The 21,312-nt window shown below is 34.9% G+C and overlaps 1 protein-coding gene across 1 annotated transcript in view; it reads left to right on the plus strand.

The window, feature by feature from the left end:
• The first annotated feature begins 323 nt into the window (after window positions 1-323).
• The window catches only part of LOC134529336 (uncharacterized protein C1orf198 homolog), a 29,040-nt gene continuing 8,051 nt past the window's right edge, over window positions 324-21,312 (plus strand). Inside the window, exon 1 of the mRNA XM_063363293.1 lies at window positions 324-895. Coding sequence (XP_063219363.1) covers window positions 632-895 — 264 coding nt within the window. The 5' untranslated portion in view covers window positions 324-631. The remainder of the gene's footprint in view (window positions 896-21,312) is intronic.

Below are 21,312 nucleotides of genomic sequence, written 5' to 3' on the forward strand. Positions count from 1 at the left end.
ATCATATTCATGTATAACCCTGAAGTAGTAATAATCCGAGGTGGCCGGTTTCCGTCCCCATCCTCTTACTCCTTCATCCATGGCCTTCCGCTCCTGTGGTAGATAGGCCTCTACCAAGAAGACTAGCCTCCCTACCCATGTTTTTCCTTACTGTAGGTCACCCACTAACGTCTAGGTTCAGCTGCTTTGAATCATGGCTGCTGGTTCACACCGTAGGCCACTCAACCAAAAAAAAAAAAAAAAAAAAGTGTGTAACGTTTCGTTACTCGTTACTAGATGCCGCACCCGTTACTCAGTAACGAATACATACGGTTTGCTACAGCTCTATGAACATATAATACCACACTTTTAAGCGGCCAACACTGATAATAAATAATATTTTAAAGGAATAGGTAGATAAGGTAGGTTAAAGATTTTTGGGGAAATCTGTATCATATTGGGGAAATATTTTGTCTGTTTTGGGGAAATTTTGAAAACTCAATCTGGAGACCCTGCCTTGGAAGCAATAGAGACGGCGAGTAAAACAAACTATGTAGGTATTTCACAACGAAGCGTGTAACTGGTGTGTGATTATTACAAACAGCCTGTCCTTGAAGAGTGTAAAGTGTAAATAATCACAGTACGAAAGACTATGAATGAAAATTCTTTGCAGAATATTGCAAAAAATTATTTCGGTTCATTAAATCCTATCGCAGAAAAAATTAGCGTTGACATAGCAGCAACCAAAGATGCTTATGAAGATTTGTGGAATACTTTGAGTTATAAAGAACAAAACAAAATAATAGATGAAACTATAATTTATCCCGAAGTCGTACTGAAATATTCATTTTGTCCCCAATGCGATGAAAATATTGAATATGTTTACTCGTATCTTCAACTGGGTGAAAAATATGGGGTGAGTGAAACACTAAATCATGTTTTATACTTGCAGAATGCCTGAAGAAGAGGGTTCATAAAACTTAAAAATAAATTACTTATTGACCTTTATGGTAATTGTGGAGCTCTTTTGGTAAATGTTGAAAGTCTCTTAGTGATGATTATCGGGAAAAACTGCATTTTAAAATTCATTTTGGGTTCATTATACACAATAGTGGGGAGGGTGATGAATTTGAGGGAAATTGTGAGGTGAAAACTACAAAAACAGACAATATTAAATAGGCAATTTTTGAAATTTCTGATACTACCTTTTTTAACTTTCAAAACCACACATTTTACAGTGACTTCGAGGCTGAAATCATCTTATCTACCTTTAACTTACTGTTGATCACCTAGATTTTTGAAAAAAATGTTTTCATTGCAAATAGACTATAGCAAATTGTGGCCTTTAAAACTTGTATTGAAGATACAATGGCTATAACTTGTACATATTATAGGATTTGTGTTAAATTTTAGAGCTTTGTAGGTAATTTCGGATAAAGTATGTGGGTGGTTTGGGTCCTACTTTAGTAACTGAGATAAGGTAGCTGGAGAAAGTGCAGCACAGAACAGTGAGATGGGTCATGGGTATGTGGAGGAGTAAGGAAGGTAATATTCTTACAGCACTGTTTTTCTGTGAAGTGATAATAAAATTCACAAATACATACGGGTACATAATGATATGGGTAAAAGAACTGCTGGCACTACTGCCAGCTTTTAGCCTCAGCCTTCCTACGTTTGTCCCACCCCATCTTTCCCCATGTCTGAGTTACATGGGGAGTTGTCCAGCCACAGCACTCTGCCTTTCTCATCTCACTTATTCCTGATACTCTGTTCTCTCTTATAGCTTTCACAAGGGCATCATGAAGAATGTAGAAAATGTGAAGAGCTACAGTATATAAATATTTAATGGTAACAAACCATTATGCAAGATTTAAGAGGGAACTGAAAAGCAGAGAATGATTATTAAGTTAGCAGTGTTACCAAATAAATATAACCATTTTTATAATTTCTTATATGCAGTATTCTATGAAGAAAAAAATGGAACACACTAACTATATGAATATAATTAAATTAGAAAATATTGCTGCTTATTTCAACTATAGATTTTTTTCAGCAAAAAAAGAAATCTGGCAAAACAAAATATAAAGCTGTACCTTTCCTTACTTTTAAAAACGATGTGTAAAGAATTTTGAACTAAAAAGTATAGTGCTATATTTCTTAAATTACTTTTTCTTTCATTGGAAAGTTATGTGATAATATTTTATAATTTAGCTTATGAAGATTGAATTAGGGTTTAATATCTTGTGACAGCGAGGTCATTAGATATGGATGAGAGCTAATGTGATGAGAATTAAGCATTGATGGAATGCTGAAAAGGGGGCGGGGGGGGGGGGGGGGGTACGCCAAATTCCGATCACTTTGGTGGGCGGTGAGTTGTCTGACTACTCGACAACTGTTATCCCCATTTAGCTTGTAATATTGCAAGACCCTGCCTCCTCAGTTTTTACAAGAATTTCTTAAAAGATTAAATATTATATTTTGTTGTTCAAAAGGAATCATCAGCTGATTATATATCCTTCAAAGTTGTAGTGACCTAGTTTTTCCTACTTATATTTTGTTATTGATAATATTCTATTTTATTTGGAAAAGCCTATTTACTATAATTTTATTGGCTTTCATTTTGCTGACCGGGGTATTATTATTTGTATGTGAATTTCAGTATTTTATTGAAATTCAGTGTTTGTTTATAATAGTAATAATAATAATAATAATTTTATGTATGTGTTTTATAATGGTTTCAAAACAGTGAGTATTGTGTGTAGAGAGAAAGAAAGACCTGCAGTCACACAGAGGCCCTGAAATATAATTTATTGCATCCTGTATAAGAGATAGACAAACGTTATCCCAGGCCGTGAGAATATCTGACGGGAATCCCGAATTCTGTGTTAAATTAAAAAAAAGACGGAATGTGTAAGAGAAAGACAGAGACTTGCAACAGAGCGAGGAGAAGCCCTCAAAGAGGGGAATCACTAAATAGTAATTGTAAGAATAAATTTTTTTTGCCAATCATAAGGCAGTATTTCGGGGAAGTCTCTACCTAACTGAAATTTTCGAAGTGTTTTGTGAGGTGCTGAGTTTCGTCAGTCGTCGTTCAAGTACTGTGCCATGAGGTCGTGCGGGAGTGACAGTTCACAAAGTTAATAGTAATGAGCTGTTAAGAATGGACAATTTCACGTCTGGGTGCCTGGACCGTGCCGTAGTTTAATATGAACCTTCTTTTTTTATATATTGGACTTTAAACTAGAATTCATAGGCCCCAGATGTGCGGTGTAGGCCTGGATGGTCCGCTGGCCCATCAGAATTTATTTCCTATGTACCTGCCTAGTTAGATGACGGAGTCGCTAAGGACTTAATTTCGTGAAGGCACAGAGTGAGTAACGATAGGCGAAAGTGAGTGTTTTCTGCCGGAGTTATACTGTAATGAACCTGTATCAAGTTTGTCATCAATAAGAATAAAAGTGGAAATACATTTCAGACGTTTTTATTCAGTAATTATCGTGAACAGTTTCAAAATCAATTAATAATCATTAACTTTACACCCCACTACTTGCAACAGTCATCGTAATAATGTCTTTTTAATTGTTTATGTTTGTGCAAGGAACAATCATTTTCTTAGCTGGGCATGATTGTGACATGTTACAATCTACCAAAATCATAAACATGACATGTCCGCTAAGTGCTTTATTACATACCTACACCATTATATAAACATACATGTAATAAATAAAATAAAATTATTGAAACTATGTTAATCCCTAGTAGTTTATTGCTTAAAAAGAATGAATATACACAGTCATGTGACGTACAGCATTACATATTTGATGCGAGAATGAAGTAAAACATAATGTTTCTTCTCACATTATTTTCATTAATTCCATTTTATTTCTCAAGATTTTTCTAACATAAGAAAATACATGTCCTTCCCATTAGGGAGGACTTTATCATTAAAATACTAAGAAAGTCACTGCTACTTTCCTGTCACTATCTTTACTACTCCCATACTGCACCAGCTTTTCACTTCTTACTATTGTTACAACTAAAGGAGACATTATTATTTTTCTCTATACAGCAACCTTATTCAAACACAACTTATATCACTATAAAGCTCAAAAAAGTAAAATTAGGGAGGAATTAGTTATGTTACAGGTCTAGTCTTTTGAGGAGGCACTATGTTTCTTTCACTTGGTGTCATCTTGAATGATGATTCTTTACAAGTTTCTTGTCTGAATCAAAGAAAATCAGGTGTTGGCCCTCAAGTCTGTGCTGGCTGCTACTTGGAACAACATGTTGGGAATGTCACCTGCTGAAATCTCTGCTATTTGATTTTTAGATGGTTTCTCATTGGAGGCAAAACAACACCTTTGGGTTTTAGAAACCAAGAATTTCTCCTGTACCTCCCACAGGGTGTGTCATTTACACATGATTGATAATTCGGTATGTGTTCCGCCGCTTTTGCTGGTACCGGTTGTGTGCTTCACTATACATGACACTGTTGTCACCTTTTAATTAATTTGGAATGGTTTTATTTTTGTTAAATAAGTCGTGATTCAGTTGTCGCAGATTTTTCAGGTTTCGGATTACGCCTTTCAGTAATACTGGTACCAAAAGCTTGTCACTTGATGGTAGTAATGTTCTTGTCCGCCCTCCTATTAGGCACTTAAAGTTAGGGAATCAATCATACCTCTGGGTGTTTTTCTATGATCCAGGAGAGGTAACATAACTTCTGTCTTTCCCTCGTGGCATTTGAAATATAAGATTTTTTGCTTCTTGAACATAACATTCAGACAATTCATTTGAGCAGGAAAAATGGGGGCTGGATGTGCAGTTTAAATTTCTATTCAATCCTGAAGGTTTCAAATTCCTGAGAAGTGTATTGAAGGCCTCCATCTGTTCTCAGTTATCTGAAATGCCATGCATGGAAAACCAGGATTTCAATTCTCTGATTATAGACTCGCTTGTAGTAGATGCCAAATGTATAAAATAAAAAAACCCAGAGTAACTGTCTGCTATGACCAGGTAATTAGATCCTTTGAACTGGAATAGGTCAGGAGCTACATACATCCATGGGTGAGAGGGGTTATCTACCTCAATAAGACATTCTTGCAGATATTCACTTGGTAGTTAATGGCAAGTAACACATTTCTGCACATATTCAGTAATGTCTTGAGTCATTCCTGATCAGAAAACATGATCTCTTGCCTTGGATTCCTGTATGAGCACAATTCATGGTCTTTGGTATAAGTGTCTGTGTCCCTTTGAATATATCATTATAAACTGCTAAGTCTTCTTGTGAAGTCTAGGATTTTTGCAAGCAGGCTACATTTCTCTAACCATCCATGCAGAATGGTGTTTTGCAAGTCTGACAGTTCTTCACTTGAGTCTATTGCTTTTTTTTCAGATATGAAGTTTGCTCTTTTGTCATTGGAATCACAACATGAACTTCAAAGGTTGTTGGTATTTCGCTTCCTACCAAGGTCACATACTCAACTGAGGGTATCTGCAGTTTCCAATTGTGGACCTTTTTTTATATGTCAAGGTATGATTATATGGCACTACATCAAATATAATTCATTGAAGCTTTGCAGTTGCATCCAAGAGTGATTTTTTGAATATTGAAATTGAATATAAAATTTCTTGCAAGCTGTTAATATGGCTGCTTGCATCCACAGAGTTTTGTATGATCGTAATACCGTAACACTGGTGGGAACCTGAGAAATTGCTCTATTTTCTCAAATGTAGCATCTTGTTAGTTCTCCCGATGCCAAGTTACATGTTTTTCAGATTCTGTTGAAGTGGGGCGGACAGTTCAGAAACATTTGGGATGAATTTAGATGGATATGTTTCTATGCCAAGAAATCTCTGTTAGTTTTCTTGATTTGTTAAATGGTTTCTGCCTTTTCCAGGTCTGATGGCATCCTGCACTTGTAGGATATGTCCAAGGAACTTTATCTTGTTAAATAGGTATTTGCTGGGATTTAGTTTCAATCCAGCTCGCTTCAGTTTGTCAATAACCTTCTCTCTATGGGCTTCTAACTAATTTTGGGTAGAATCATGGATTCAAATGTCTGACAGGATGTGACTCATGATTTTCTGAAACACTTCTAACACTTCTGGAGCTGAGGCCACTCCAAATGGCATTTGTTTACATGCAAATATTTCCAAGGTGTCACAAAAGTAACATTTTTTGATGTCCTGCTTGATACCTTTATTTGCCAAAAACACTTTCTGCAGTCCAACAAAGTAAAGTATTTTAATCCGTCTAAATATTTTGCAATTTCTTTGATTGTGTCAAGAGGAAAGTGTCGCCTCTTCAATTTTTTATTGATGTCAGATATATATATATATTTATATATATGAAACTTGCTGTTTTGACGTACCACCACCATCATTGAAACAGCTGGAGTAGGGTCTGTGATAGGTTTGATTATACCATGGACTACCATATTATCTAATTCTTCCTTAATTTTATCTCTTGTAGGATAAGGGACTTTCGTGGGTGGGTATACTTTAAGGTTAGGTTGATCCATGGGTGCCGCAAGCACTTAATTTTTAGGGGGGACAGCCATCAAATTTTTTTCTCAATCTTTGAAGCCCATACTTATTCTTAGATTCTTTTGTCAAAGTATGGCACATACGTGGAGAGTTACTTTCAACATATTCTGCTAACAAAAAATGTTCAGGATCATTGTTATTCTGTTCAATTATATAGGTAAGTCATACAGTCATTTAATTTGGAAAAATAAAAATTAATTTGAGTCTTAAGTTACAAAAGTAGCATGTAATGTAATATCATTAATATAAATAAGAAGCTGAAGTTTCCGGCGTTGCCCAGACTAAACACATTGTGAAGAGGCTTCTTATAGTCAAATAAAGATCTACAAATACAACAATACAATAGTCATTGCCATAGAGACAAAGAAAGCATCAACATTAATTTTTGAAGAACGTATTGTTGATAAATGTGAAATTTTGAGTTCTAATGCTCCCGCAACCCTCCTTAGGAGCTGATTTTCGGAAAACCATGTTCTCAGTTGATGTCTATGTAATATAAGGAAAAATCCCCCCCCCCCCCCCCCCTTACCAGTTGTGGCACCAATGGGAACAACAATGTGTGTATCATACTCAAAATCCTATAAACACCAGTGCCATCAAACAATGGATTGTGTGAGTCATTTGTTTAGAGTTTCTTGATGAACTCAAGATTTGCACAAGTCCTCCTTCCTAGTATACACTGATACTCATTTTAAACTGTCTAAAAATGCACCATGGCAACTTTTGTCTGTTGGTTACTATTCATAACCGGTATCAATGAATGATACTAGATAATTTTTTTTTGGGTGAAGAGACTTAGTTTACATTTGCTTACAATTGAGATGGTTGTGTGTTCACCAGCATCAAATTTAAAACTAACTATAATTTGTGTGTTGTTGTGAGGGGGGGTTTCGAATCGGCATACGTTTATACCTTGGGCACGTGGACCCGGCTACCGACTCTGTCCCAGGGCCGTGACGTGACCCATGTGGAGCTAGGCTCGACTCCCCCCCCCCCTAGCACTCAACGGCCGCTCTCAGCGGCGGGCACGCTATGTTACTGCTTGTGGGGTCTTGAGGCGCCCCACACACCTCGCCTCTATGCTGGGAAACTCGTGGTCGAGAATTAAGTGCAACGAGTCGGGTGAATATTGAGCTTTATTGGCGCTGAAACGTACACTGACGACGCACACAGAAAACAGCACATAGTCCAGCTTTCATGCTGACCAGGACACCGCGTGGCCTGGCTCCAAAAGTATAAGTCCGCCGATTAATCCAAAACGCTCCGGGGAGCTTTAATTAATTAATTTACACAGTCTGCCGCTGGGGTAGGCCTTGAAGGTTGATTAGAAAAAGGTTTAAAAAAATTGTTACGACGGCGGATCTTCACGGATCGGTTACGAGCAAGAGTTGTAGTCGACGAGGTGCTGAGATGCGTCCTACCCCGCACGGCGAACGGAAGAGACTGCCCCGAGCCCCGGATGTCATGGCCGCAGGAAGTGCTGAACTTACCGTTAGTACATTAATATTAAAGACAGTTAAACATAACTATTAAAACCTTTTAAAAATTACAAGTTAATAAAGATTTAAGGAAAACATATTACAGATATTTAAGAATTACATTATTTAAAAAACATGCAGTCTCCACTGCTCCAGTTAGGGTGGGCGCCGAAAGGGTTCGCGCAGGCGACTGAACACACACACAACGCACACACGCATGTGTTGGCGGGAGGCTTGAAACAGAGGGTGTCGGTGGGAGGAGAGGGGGTCGGCAGTGGCGTGAGGAACATCGGGCTGAGAGAGTACATAGCCCTGGTCGACGTCAGTGTAATGTTAAAATTTTCCATCTAATTGAGTTCATTTTTATCTTTAGAAGTCTGGAAACCATAAATATCTTTTCAGACTCCCCTGCAATCTGGAGAGAATGTACTAGTCATTGTGTTCACTTGCCTTACCCTATACTTCTGTGCAAAATATCCTTGTTTTCCACACTTCCTGCAATATTTTTCGAATGCACGACATGATCTTTGTGGATGGATAAATCAGTATCTGGAGCATTGATATTCGGCTTGTAATGGTTGTTTCTTTACAGATTGTAATCCTTTTCTCGTTTGTTCTAAGCCAACTGCGTCAATATTTGCAGAATGATGTGCCGTCATGTTACTCGGCTGTTGTTTTGTGAGTTTTGTTGCTCTGCAGATTTTCACTGCTTGATCAAATGTTAGTTTCTCTTCTGCCAGGAGTCACACATCACTGGCAATACCCACAACAATTTGATCACAGAGCAAACTGTCAGATAAATCATGGAAATCACTTTTTTTTTTCCCTTGGTGAATGATTGTTGTGAGGAAATAATCAAAAGTTTGGCTTTCCTCTTGAATGATTCTATTAAAGATGTATCTTTCATAGGTTATGTTGGCAGTAGGTATGAAGAATGCATCAAATTTTGTTTATTACCTGAATTTCATTTTCTTTGTTACTGTTGATTGGAAATGTGTTGAAAATATTTGCAGCATCCTGTTCAATAATCATCATGAAGAACTTGTATCTCAGGAATTTTCTTCCTCTGCTTTTGAATACCATTAAAATTGTGGAAGCCACACACTGTTCCATTATTATTAACTATTTGGGATGCTTAGGCTCAAACTTGATTCTGTTTTTATAACGTCAGTGTGTCCCGGGTTCCGGCACCATGTCATTGGTTTGGTTTTGCTGGTTTTAAACATTATACTGTTTACATGGACACTTGTTTGTTTATGCTTATAAACTATGAAAGTCACTACCACTTTGTTGACTACTCCCATACTGCACCAGCTTTTTACTGCTATCATCTGTAGTGGTGCCAACCTACATTCATGACAATACTCTACAGTAATTATGGTTTTTTGTTAGTATAAATGCTGTTAAAAAAAGTGCTTTTTGCATTCAAAAAACTCAAGTTTGTGCTGACTAGTTTAACTTGCTTTTTGATATATACTAGATACCAAATACATAATTATGCTGTGGATACTAACTTTGTATATTTGATGACATGACACAGTTTTATAATTGGTATTTATGAGTTGCTACTACCAGTATTGCTACTAGTAGGACCTACATCTTAAAAAAATGTTGTTTCTTTATCTCCAGTGTTTCATGCAACACAGAACTAATCACTAGTATAACTTATTGTTTTAGAGATGGGTATTTTTTTCGTAAATAGAGGCTACAAAATACTTTTGGAAATGTGCAAAAACAATTTTTTCCCAGGAAAATGTTAAAAACTAACCTCAAATACAAAAGTAAAATGTATAACAGCCCCATTATATTTAATCCTGGCAAGTCATTTTCTTGAATTTTTTATAAATAACCACAAAATTTTACCAAATACTAATGCTTATTCAAATCGCACTGCAACTTTTCCTTACAAACAATCACAGCGCAATCAGCTAGTGTAGTCTATGCATTGAAGACAATATTCAGTTTCCTGCATAGACCATATTTGAGTGTTAGTGCAAACTTCTTCGTAATTATGTATAAACAATTATTTATTCCTGTTGCATGCACACTTTTGCATTTTTTCATTACATGTCTGACGCGTGCCACACAAATGATTTCAAGTCTGCTCAGGCTGACGAAACCATACACCTTTGAAAAAAAAATTTACAATCATCACTTGCACAGTCAATGCATTCGGCTATACTATCTAAAAGCAACAACACATTGTGTCTGCTCAGATGACCCATTCTTTTATGCCATAGTGCCTGTGTAGTATTCAGTGCTGCTGCATTTTCTCTGTATTGTACCTGGACTAACTTTACTGCTTTGGGATGAACATCTAGTATGTAAATACTATAATAGTGCTTGCAAGCTATGAAGTTTGTTGATAATTTTGGGATATAACTTACACCTCTTTTAGTTTTGGAATATTCACCTCCATCACCCTTTTTTACCTTTACTGAACAAGTTTTTAATTTTACTTCAACAGTGTTACTAGATGGATTTTTAGCTCACCAACCAATAATTTCCATTAGTCATGTGATTGGCTGCACCATGTCTTTACTAGGGCATTCGTTTGCAAAATTTACTGCTCCCCTACAGTTGAAACAATGCACAGTTTTCTTAAAATTTAAAGTTTTCTTCTACTTCACATTCAGTGGCTTTCCTTCCTTTTGTTACTGTCAAAAATTGCTGCCTTCCTCGATACAGCTTCTGTGTAGTTCTTGGCTCTTTCTATCAGGAACTTCTTTCTGCGGTAAGTTGTGCTCCTGAATGTTCCAAGTTTTTGGGCTTGTAATCTTCAGGTAAACCATTTAACGTGAGTACTGCCATTAATTAGCTTAACATCTGTTGGTTGTCCTGTGACCTTCATTTATATTGTCATAAGGGCTTTCATATACTCTTTCTTAGTTTTTTACTGATTTAATGTCTTATGGTGCAGCTTCCCCAATAGTGCAAACTTTCTTTACAGACAGTTATTTTTATTAGCTTCTTTCAGTTTTCCCTTTGCTTCTTTAGCAGTTTTTGCTAAATGTATATGTACAAGATACTGTGTGCACCATGATCTTGGCTCTTGCCTTCTGATACTTCATATTAATGGGTGTTTAAAGGTTGGCTGGTTCAATGCATTTCAGCAAATCAAATCCTCAAAATTAAGATTTAGATTCCATTTGAATATTCTAGTTGTAGTTAGTTGTTTAAAAACATCAGTTTTGTTAATAAGCGACTAGAAACTGCTAGTAGCCATTGTTGTTGTAATATTGATTGTTTTTATCACAATTTAATGTCATAGCACCCACACTTGTCATATATACTTCTTCAAAAGACAGTCTCAAATGACAATCTCAACACCCTGCTGGTTTCAAAATAATGAACTTCAAACAATTACCAAAAAAAAAAAAAATGCAAAATGTTTCTACACAAACGAACTGTTAATCTAAATAAATCCAATTGAAATAGCAGACAAGTTATCAATGTGCTGTGTCGAAGTGGGCATTTCATAAAATCAAAATAAACTTTCGCTATTTTAATCCACCAAATTTATTTTACCAAATATTTCTCTAAGAAAATGCATTTAAATGTATAAGATCGAAATAATATAATATGGCTACAAACATGGAATTACAGTTGATAACCCAAGAGGCAACTATAATTTAACTTTTTAAAAAAATTAAAAAATATTATAAAAAATTATAAGAATATACTAAGATATATAATACATTGTACATTCCTATACAGTTAAAAATTACTAAACTTCAAGCTCGCAGTAATGAAAATTTACAATAAAAAATTTACTCCTAAAATATTATACATTTCAGTTTATAATTGGAATAATGTTTATGATACAACATTCTATGCAAATTTGGAGTGTGTGTAAACCAACAAGAAAAATGTATTTTAAAAGTCATATTTTAACTTTGGTTTCAGTTTCAACTCTTCCAAAAAGTTAATTCCACAACCGACTCATTTTATGTGGCGAGCAAAAAAAATTCACTTTCGTATAATTTAATTGACAAAAAACTTGGTAATGACATTTTATAACATATTAAAGTACTTAAAGAAAAAATAAAAGTGACAAATCAAACAGATAACTGATATGAGCTCATGAGAAAAAAGACAGAAGAGGAAACAGTGGAAATTAAATAGTAAAACTTATTATAATAAAAAGTCACAGCACGCAAAAATTCAAAAAAGTTAGTAGAGCAAAATACATCTTCTAGTCCAGCTTCAATAGCTGATAAGGTTAAAATTAATAAGGCAACAATAGCTGCTAGTCGAAAACGGCAATTTAGCAACCGTAGGGAAATTATGTATGCTAAAATTTAAAACTTGAAGAAAAAGTTAAAGGAAGAAAAAAGAAGTGAAAAATTTCCAAATGATGTTACAGAAACACCAATAAATTTTATCCGTCTTCCCCTCAAGCCAAGGTATCGGTGCTGTTAAAAAATTTGAAAGCATGATGAAAGGAAAAAAAGGATTGAAATGGCCGGTAATAAAGGATGAAGAACTGTATTCTTGGGAGTTGATACTACAGAATATTGGAGTGCCAAAATTACTATCAAGAGGTTTGCATTCTGTGAAAGAAATGGATAATAAGTTATAATTATTTTACTATAATTATTATTTATCTTAAATGATTTTATGTTCAATAATAAGTTAGTTTTTCCTTAACAATTAAATTATTCAACTAAACTAAAACTCTTTATAACATATAAAATTAAACTTGTTATAAAATAACAATACAATTTTGAAGATCTCTGTAAATTTAAAGAAATATATTTATTAAAATGATAAAAAAATGTTTTTGAAAAAAATAAATCCATGATTAAAGAAAATGTTGATGATTTTTATTTAAATTTAATGTTAATATATCAATAATATAAAAAACTCATTTCCTCACCTGTATAATCATTCCCTCATAATTTATATTTTTCATGACCATACTATTTTCAATTAAATTGAGAAAAGTTGGGTACCACACAGTCAGTTGAGGTAAGGCACTTGTGTACTATGTATTTTATAAAAAAAAGTTGTGAATGAAAGCAAATTATATAATTTTTATTTCAAAAATTCATTTTTCGCAATTTCGTGAGAACTAGTCACATACATCTCTCTTGCACAGAAGCACAGCCTAACTCAGTGATACCAACTCTCACAAAAACTGACCAATACTTATACACTCATTCGCCACTCCCCGTGAAACGCAATTTTTGTATTCTGGGATTTTATATGACCTTTTAACATTTCACTGTACTTGATTTAGAAATAGTTGTTTATAAATCTTAAAGCTGCACCTGCATTAGTATTCCCTTAATGTCTAATTAAGTAATTAATAAATCTTCATTTTTACTTTTATTTAAACTCTCCAGGTATATGTGTTTCAGGTTGTATGTAAGGACGGAGCAGCGCTATGCTCAACCCCTTAGGAACGCACCCTCACTCGAGTGATGGAGATTTGAACTGAAATAAATGAGAAATAAATAAGTAATGTTATTAATGCATAAAAATTAATTTTAACTTGGTATTAAAAGCTGGAAGGGTTTTTATGTAGTTGTTAGTTCTCTCACATACTGGTTCATCACCTCACTACTGTTGCCCAGAGTAGGAAGCAACTACCGCCCCTGTAGGACTTCACCATTTGTAAATCTGATCTATTCGCATCCGCTGTTCATAATCATTATTTAAACCGTTTTCTTCATTTTCGAAGCCTACTCGGGGTGGTAGACTGTTTAACCCAATAATTCAAGTTCCTTGCTGAACATTTAAAACCAACTTAAGAGACTTTACTTCCAGACAAGGTTACTTGATGTTCTGGTCCACCTGTAAGCCGGTTGGATTGCCGTAGGCATTTATTATAGTATTGCGTACCTGCTAACTTGTATGGTTTTTCCGTAATTTGTATTGAAAATAATCAACATTGCGGTTGTATGGAAATTATGAATATCTTATGCTTTTCAAACTTACAATTTATTTAGGCCTTTTTTTCGGTAGTGGAAATGTTATTTTTGTTTGCGTTTCTTTTCTGTTGCAGTTTGGCAGCTCATCTTGATGTATTTTGTCACGTAAACAAGAAAATGTGAAAAATATGTAACAGAACTAAATCGAGCTAACCAACTGTACTTTTTTCTCTCCATTAAATAACCTAAAGGGAAACTTATTTATGTGACGTCTAGTTCCGTGGCGGAAATGGCAGTGTGTGTTTCTGTACGTCTTCAGAAGTTTAATTTCTGTATATGAAGATACACCTATCCCTCACTTAGCACATCTTCAGATTGCGCTGATTCATTTAGCGTGATGTGAATTTTACTGCCCCAGTCATGAATAGCACGTCTGTAAATTTCTGTCAGCACAAAATCTCGGCATGCAAAAAAAAAAATGTCGAGCATGACGCCACAAAGTCTGTTTTAACTTCTGTAAACAACAGATGTGCCGTGGGATACAGTTAGCCCAACAAGGGGGGAAGAGAGTATCCTATCGTCTGTTGTCAAACATCAGCTATGGCAATTTAAATTGCGGCTATGGAGTGTAAAGGAAATGTTTTTACGTCCGTGCGTATGTCGCTGTGCCGTACCATTGTCGCCTGGCCACAGACCGGGCCGCGAATTCAGTCTAGCCAGTGGCAAGGAATTCACGCAAACAAAAGCAACGTCTGCCCATTCAGCTGCCGGTAACTCTACGTGTTTGATCACTCATAATGCATCGTATTCAAGTGTTTGAGACAAAACTAGTAGTATTACGGCACGCAGATTGACATGAAGGCCACGCTTATGTTGGTCGCACTTTAGTTTTAAGCAAGTCAACTGTGCGCACAATTTTTTTGACGTGACGTCTAATAAATCGATGAACGCCGGCTGAACGCACGAAAAAGTGTCCCACTACGGATGTTCCACTACGGATGTGTCCTATTTGCTCATTGTACACATGCGTGGCATCTCTCTTCATGCTCATTGTAAGGCCTACGCATGCGTTGCATCTCTCTTCCACTCGATTGGAACGACCATCGATTTGACTTTTCAATCATATTTTCGTCGTTTGAATTATTAATATTATGTAATTTAACAATTGTCCACCTATTTTCAACACAATCGGTACAGTTATTTAAAAGTAATGTTGAATATTCAAATATGTTTTGAACCAACAATGGTGTTTTACAGTTACACATAATAATTCAAATTACAACCTGGATCTTTTGCACAATGTTTTAAAAAATATTGTAACACATTATAAATAAGTTTTGTGTATTTGGGATGCGTATTTGTTATAAAATCGAGTTATAAAAACGAAATAATATTATTCCCCTACCGTGAACAAAATTTTTATAAATGTATATATAACATCTGAAACTATTAATTATTGAATATGGCCTCGTGGGTGAGCGATCAGCGGCGCTATCTTCTAATTGTAAGGTTGTCGGTTCGAATCCCGGCAGGTCCGAAATTTTTTTTTGTACTTGTAAAAATAAATACGGCGCACGTAACATTTCAAAAGTAATAAATATATTTGAATAATGAATGCAAATAAAAGTAAATTTATTAATTAAATTGTACATTTCATTTCACTCCTTTGTATCCATACAAAATAGTGATAATTCAATAAAAATGATTCAATTTTATTCATAAAAGTATGCAGAGGTAGATTTTATCATACAAAAGATAGAAAATTTAAAAAAAAAAATTCTTCCTCAAAGAATATAATATTTTTAATGCCTAAATGGTTTGGTTTCGAAAACCTATTACGGCTCAGTCTCCGGCCGAATATGATATTTCCTTTTCTTCTGGATCAATCATTTCATCAATGTTTTGTTATGACGTCACGTTAAACTATCGTCCGTAAACCGACTTTACAGACAACCATTTTTTAAAGACATTTTTAAACATTATAACCTTTATCTGTTAGTCTGCGTCGCCGCAGTGTACCGTTTATAAAAATGTAGCCAGTGCTAGTTGGCATCATTATTGTTTGGCTATGTTGCTTCCCGTATAGAGCGCGCGCACGTAATTGAATATCAATATTGATATCTCGCCGATTACATGCAATGCGCACTCTCTGTCTTGTTCCGAGTTTACTACATTTGATAACCCGCACTATTTCGTGGTGTGTACTTCGATGATAGTTATGCATTAGTTTAGGCTCGCATTTGGGTCACAGATTTTGTTTATCTATTTAAAGTTGAAGAAAGGTTTTTGTTGCATGACTTATTAATTTAAATTGTTTGGCGTGCCTTTTTATACTCTACTTTTTTAATAAATGTACTTTCCATTAATGGGTTATGTTTTTATGAATAACTTAACCTAAAAACAAATGGTTTTTCTGCATAAAAATCTCACCACCTACTTTTTAAACGTGATATTATTATAAATTGTACGACAACTATGCAATAAGACACGGTAAGCACTTCAATTTTTGAAAAATTAAAATGTAATTATCCGGACAGTAATATCAGTTTCACTGCCAGTAAAAGATGGTTTGGAAAGATACGCGACGTGAGTTGAAGGTCACGCCCGGCCGCGCAAGTCAGCCAACCGACTGACGATAAAGTACATAACCATGTATCTCCCGTTACACGGTGTCATATTTGTCATATGGGTCATTCCATGTCAAATCAACACACACATTTTACCTCACCATCTCAGGTTTTGATGAAAATTTGCACGGATGTTACCTCCATACAGACTAACAAAAATATAAAATTTTAGAATGATATATCCATCCGTTTTGAAAATATTGCTTTGTAAATTTTCGAAAAAACACTCAAAATCGCACGACAGGCATATTTTAAAATTACCATAACTCTTCTCCAAATTAAGTTAGTAAGGTTTTCGTAGGGTCGTTGCAAGCTTTAGCTGCTAATCTCTTAACCGTACCTCCAACTCCATCGCAAGGCCCTTTACCGTGAGCTGTGGCTGAAAAATGCCATTCAGCTGGTATGTTGAAGTCTTGCTTCTGAGAACACAAATTGATGAAATTTTTCTTAGCAGACCCATCTGTAAAGTAACAGAACTTATGAGGAACGTTTATAATTTTGTAATAAAAAAAGCAACCAAATTTCTTTGAAATGTGTAAACAGCAACTGTATTGTGCTCTAGGCAGTCAGAAATTACAACGTAGTTCAAATGTTCAATTCTTTTTTCTCCTTTATAATATATCACAAACGGGTGAATTGTGGCATGTCCCTTAGTCCAGTGGTAAGTCTGGGCTTCATCTTGTACAACCATACTGTAGTTTTCTGAAAAGTCGAGTGTGATGGCAAATTCAGATTCTTTTAAATTTTCCTTTAAGTGATTCATGAAAGAGGTCTGTTGTTTTGCAATAAAGTCGTGGCGGACTAAGAGTGACAGCTTGTCACAGAGTAAATCCATGAAATCTGCTGATGATTTCTGCAGTGTTTCTAAATTGCAACGGTCAACTGAAATGCACTGCCCAAATGTGATCTTTCGTATCAGGTGCTCTTCAAATGACTTCTCAAGGACGGTCCGTATTGCTGCAGTACCAGGACAATATGTACAATGTCCAATATTGCAATGTATTGTTGGTGGATTGCATACCATTTTTGGTAGGCAATGTTCAAAGGTTTTGAATTCTCCATCTGTTAAATCACATAATCTTGCATTTTCAATCATCAATTTGACATTTTGATGGATTGTACATAAACACACTGCATGTGTCCCACTAGAACCCGCTAAAATACATTGCTTTGGATGAAGCTCCGCAAATTTTGAAATATCTATTTTAATATTTGGAAATTTCTACTTGAATAAAGTGTATCCCTCTCTTTCAGATTGTACAAAATAAGTCTTTTTGATATTTTTGACTTATTTTTATTAGGTTCAGTGACTGTTATGCAGTCTTTAAAACCAGGCATCGCTCTACCGACTTCATCATTTTCATAAAATAAATGGACAGCTTCAACTACATCTTCTGAGAGGTGTTTGCCTGGTTTGCGGTTAGGACTTTCTAACATTCCTTTTTCAGCCAAGAGTTTTTTTGTTTGTCGTACCATGTAGTTAGGCGCATCAAACTCTCGCATTATTTTTCTAACTCCCCAATTTGGTGGTAAATAGGTTAATATCATTAACTTCTTGCTCCTACTTGTAGAACTCAAAGAAATTGGCTTTGAGGTTTTGCAAAACTGATTCCTCTAAATATTCACCATCATCCTCAGAGAAATTATCTGGAAACTCAAAAAGTTTCCTTTTGATTGTGGAGTCAGTTGTTTTAATTTTGCTGGTTGCATAACTTTTTGATTTGGATTTTTTCCTATTAATAGGAGATTCTCCTAGCCCTTGTAGTGAAATATTTAATGAACCAATCACCTCTGAGGATGCAGAAAAACTGGGATCTTTATCAGAATCTGAACTTGATTCGTTATCCTGGTGAGTAGAAGAAGAAGAAGCAGCAGCAGTTTGTAATGTTGTAATTTCTATTCTACAGCTATCACAAATTTTTGCTCCCTTTGGCAATCCAGAAAACAAACTGCACATCCAACTAGTAACATTCCTTAATTTTCTTTTTTCCCTAATGTTGTGATTGCTTTTTTTAATGGATTAAAACACTGTAACTTCAAAAATGATTTACTGAGGGCCATTTCTTACCGTAAACTGCCCACCTTTTCATAAGGTTTCAGTCACTATCATGTTGAACACATTACATTTTTAAAAATAAATATCAACATTCTCAATTTAGAATGCATAAACTCCACTAAAAATATAAATCAAATGGTCACTTTTTATATGGGCGTAGCACTGATACTTGTACTGTCAACTTTGAGACTACATCAGAACAATACAGACTCCTAGCATAAACTAGCTGAAACCACTACTGTACAGTACTCTGAAAGAGCTAGGGGGAATCCCAGGGCAAAGCAAGGATATCACAGAGCTAAGGGAATCCCAAGGCAATGCAAGGAGAATCCCAAAGTAAGAGGAATCCCATAACTAGGGAAATCCCAAAGCAAATTGAGGGGAATCCCCAGTAGCTAGATGCTTGTCTGAACTAATCTTTGAAATCCTGTATCAGAGACAAGCAAAGTGTAGCACTAGAATTAATTACAATTGTGTTATTAGTGATTTGTAATCAATTTTATGTGTTTATACTTTCAACATAACTTATTATAATTAGAAAAATGGTTGAATATCACAATTGGGTAAAGTATAAATATGGTTACAATTACCAATTAATTTTACTATGAACCCATTAACTCTCCACTTTGAAACTTTGTAGACAATGTAATATTTGTACAAAAAATTTTTTAGAGTTTTTTGAAAAAAATTAAAAATTCCTTTTTTCCAATATTTTAAATTTAAATTTTAAAAATTATTTTGAAAATTATTTTTTTTTCTAGACATTATTGTGTTATATATCACATGAAATGCCATACCAAATGCTGCAAAATGACACCTGTCTCACCTTTCTAACTTAATTTGGAGAAGAGTTATGGTAATTTTAAAATATGCCTGTCGTGCGTTTTTGAGTGTTTTTTTTTTTTTTTTTTCGAAAATTTACAAAGCAATGTTTTCAAAACGGATGGATATATCATTCTAAAATTTTATATTTTTGTTAGTCTGTATGGAGGTAACATCTGTGCAAAATTTCATCAAAATCTGAGATGGTGAGGTAAAATTTTTATTAAAAGTGTGTTGTTTTGACATGGAATGACCCATACAAAGTGCGATAGGTGGCATATAAAGATTAATGGTGTGACATATTTATCGTTGAGTGTTATTCTACGCATTTATATTACGTAAAGTATGTTTTCCTAGACAATTTTGGAACACATTAATTAAATTAGCCTTGCTATGTATGGAAACTAATGCTTTAGAATACGTGTTTTCAAATAACACGAGCATTTTTAGGAACGAATTAGTCGTGCTAAGTGAGGGATAGGTGTATTTAGTATTCTGTGAGGTTGCTTGTGCTGTCATAATGTTTAAGGAACATTAAAAAACATTATGGACATATTTTAAGGTCGGCATATTCAGAACTGTTTCCGTGTATCAGAATGAAAAAAGGCCCGAACTATGTATTTTGCAGCATGTGTCATTGTGATTTAAATGTTTCTCATAACTGAAAGAACGATGCTTCTAATAACATGAAGTGTATGAAACACATTAATAATGTGAAATCTGCCGAGGGAAAAAAAATCAACAACAACGAGCCTTACCAGTACCACGGATGTTATTCAAGCAAAATGCTATTTCACCAGTTTTTTAATAGAACATAACAGTTCGTTTAGTATAGCAGATCAAGCTGGAAATTTGTTCCGGTAAATGTTCCTGGCTTCAGACAAAGCAAAAACGTATAGTTGCAGGCTCACGAAAACTGCTCCTATATTCAAAGAAATGGCATTGGTAACCTATAAACTGCAATTTATCAAAAACCTGTAGGAATTTAGAAACGCTGATTTCAGGGTACAAATAGGAACGTCTTTAGTGTTTAAAAGAAGGATTTTTGGAATTTTATGGTTTTATTTATGTAACAGTAATAATATTACCATAGATTTGAAAAATATAGACTCCTATTTACCTTCTGTACATGCATGTTACATTTATAAAATAAATATTAATTGTAATCTAAAGAATGGATTGTATCTTTTGGTAAGTTCACCTATATTTGAATCAATTAGATTCCGGTTTTCTTTGGTTTTGTTTTTTTAATATGTACTTTAATTAGTCCTTGAGGTATTAAGTAGATGTTTTACAGGTATGCATCCATTAAACCATTGATGTGTTTAGTATGTTGCTTTACTTAGGTTTCACTAACATTGATTGAATCATCAGGTATGATTTACGCAAAAAGTTGGTTTTTTTTTTTAAATCTTACTGATGGTGTTTTTATCAAGTTGGCAGCTATGTCATTGCAAGAGACTTAAATGTTTTCTACATATAGAGGAAAGTTTAAAAAAAAAAAACGTTTTATCATAACCAGTGAGTATTCTGTTTGTGCGACCACATGTATGTTTATACAAGGACCAAAGCGTATGGGACGCCTGGACAGCACAGTTAAGACCATTCTATAACATCTTAACAACATATCTGACGCTCAGAGCGGACCAGGTCAGTAAGGTTTAATGATGGTTTAGTAGGGCATTTGAGTCTCGACCACACTCAAGCGACGCCTAGACCTTGTTAAGGAGTCTCTGCTGGTTCCGTATTCCCAGTAAACATACGATAGTGCCCAGGTACCTTCCATCGACGTGCACGATCAGGATGTGTAAGTCCCTACGACATCAATACAGAGAGTTTTACTAACTGTATTTAAAACAAAAAATTACAAAAATTTCATTTCTTATCTTCAATAAAGATAATTTATAATTAATGAAGAACCA

The sequence above is a fragment of the Bacillus rossius genome, chromosome 2 (genome assembly GCF_032445375.1).
Source record: "Bacillus rossius redtenbacheri isolate Brsri chromosome 2, Brsri_v3, whole genome shotgun sequence".
NCBI lineage: Eukaryota > Metazoa > Arthropoda > Insecta > Phasmatodea > Bacillidae > Bacillus > Bacillus rossius.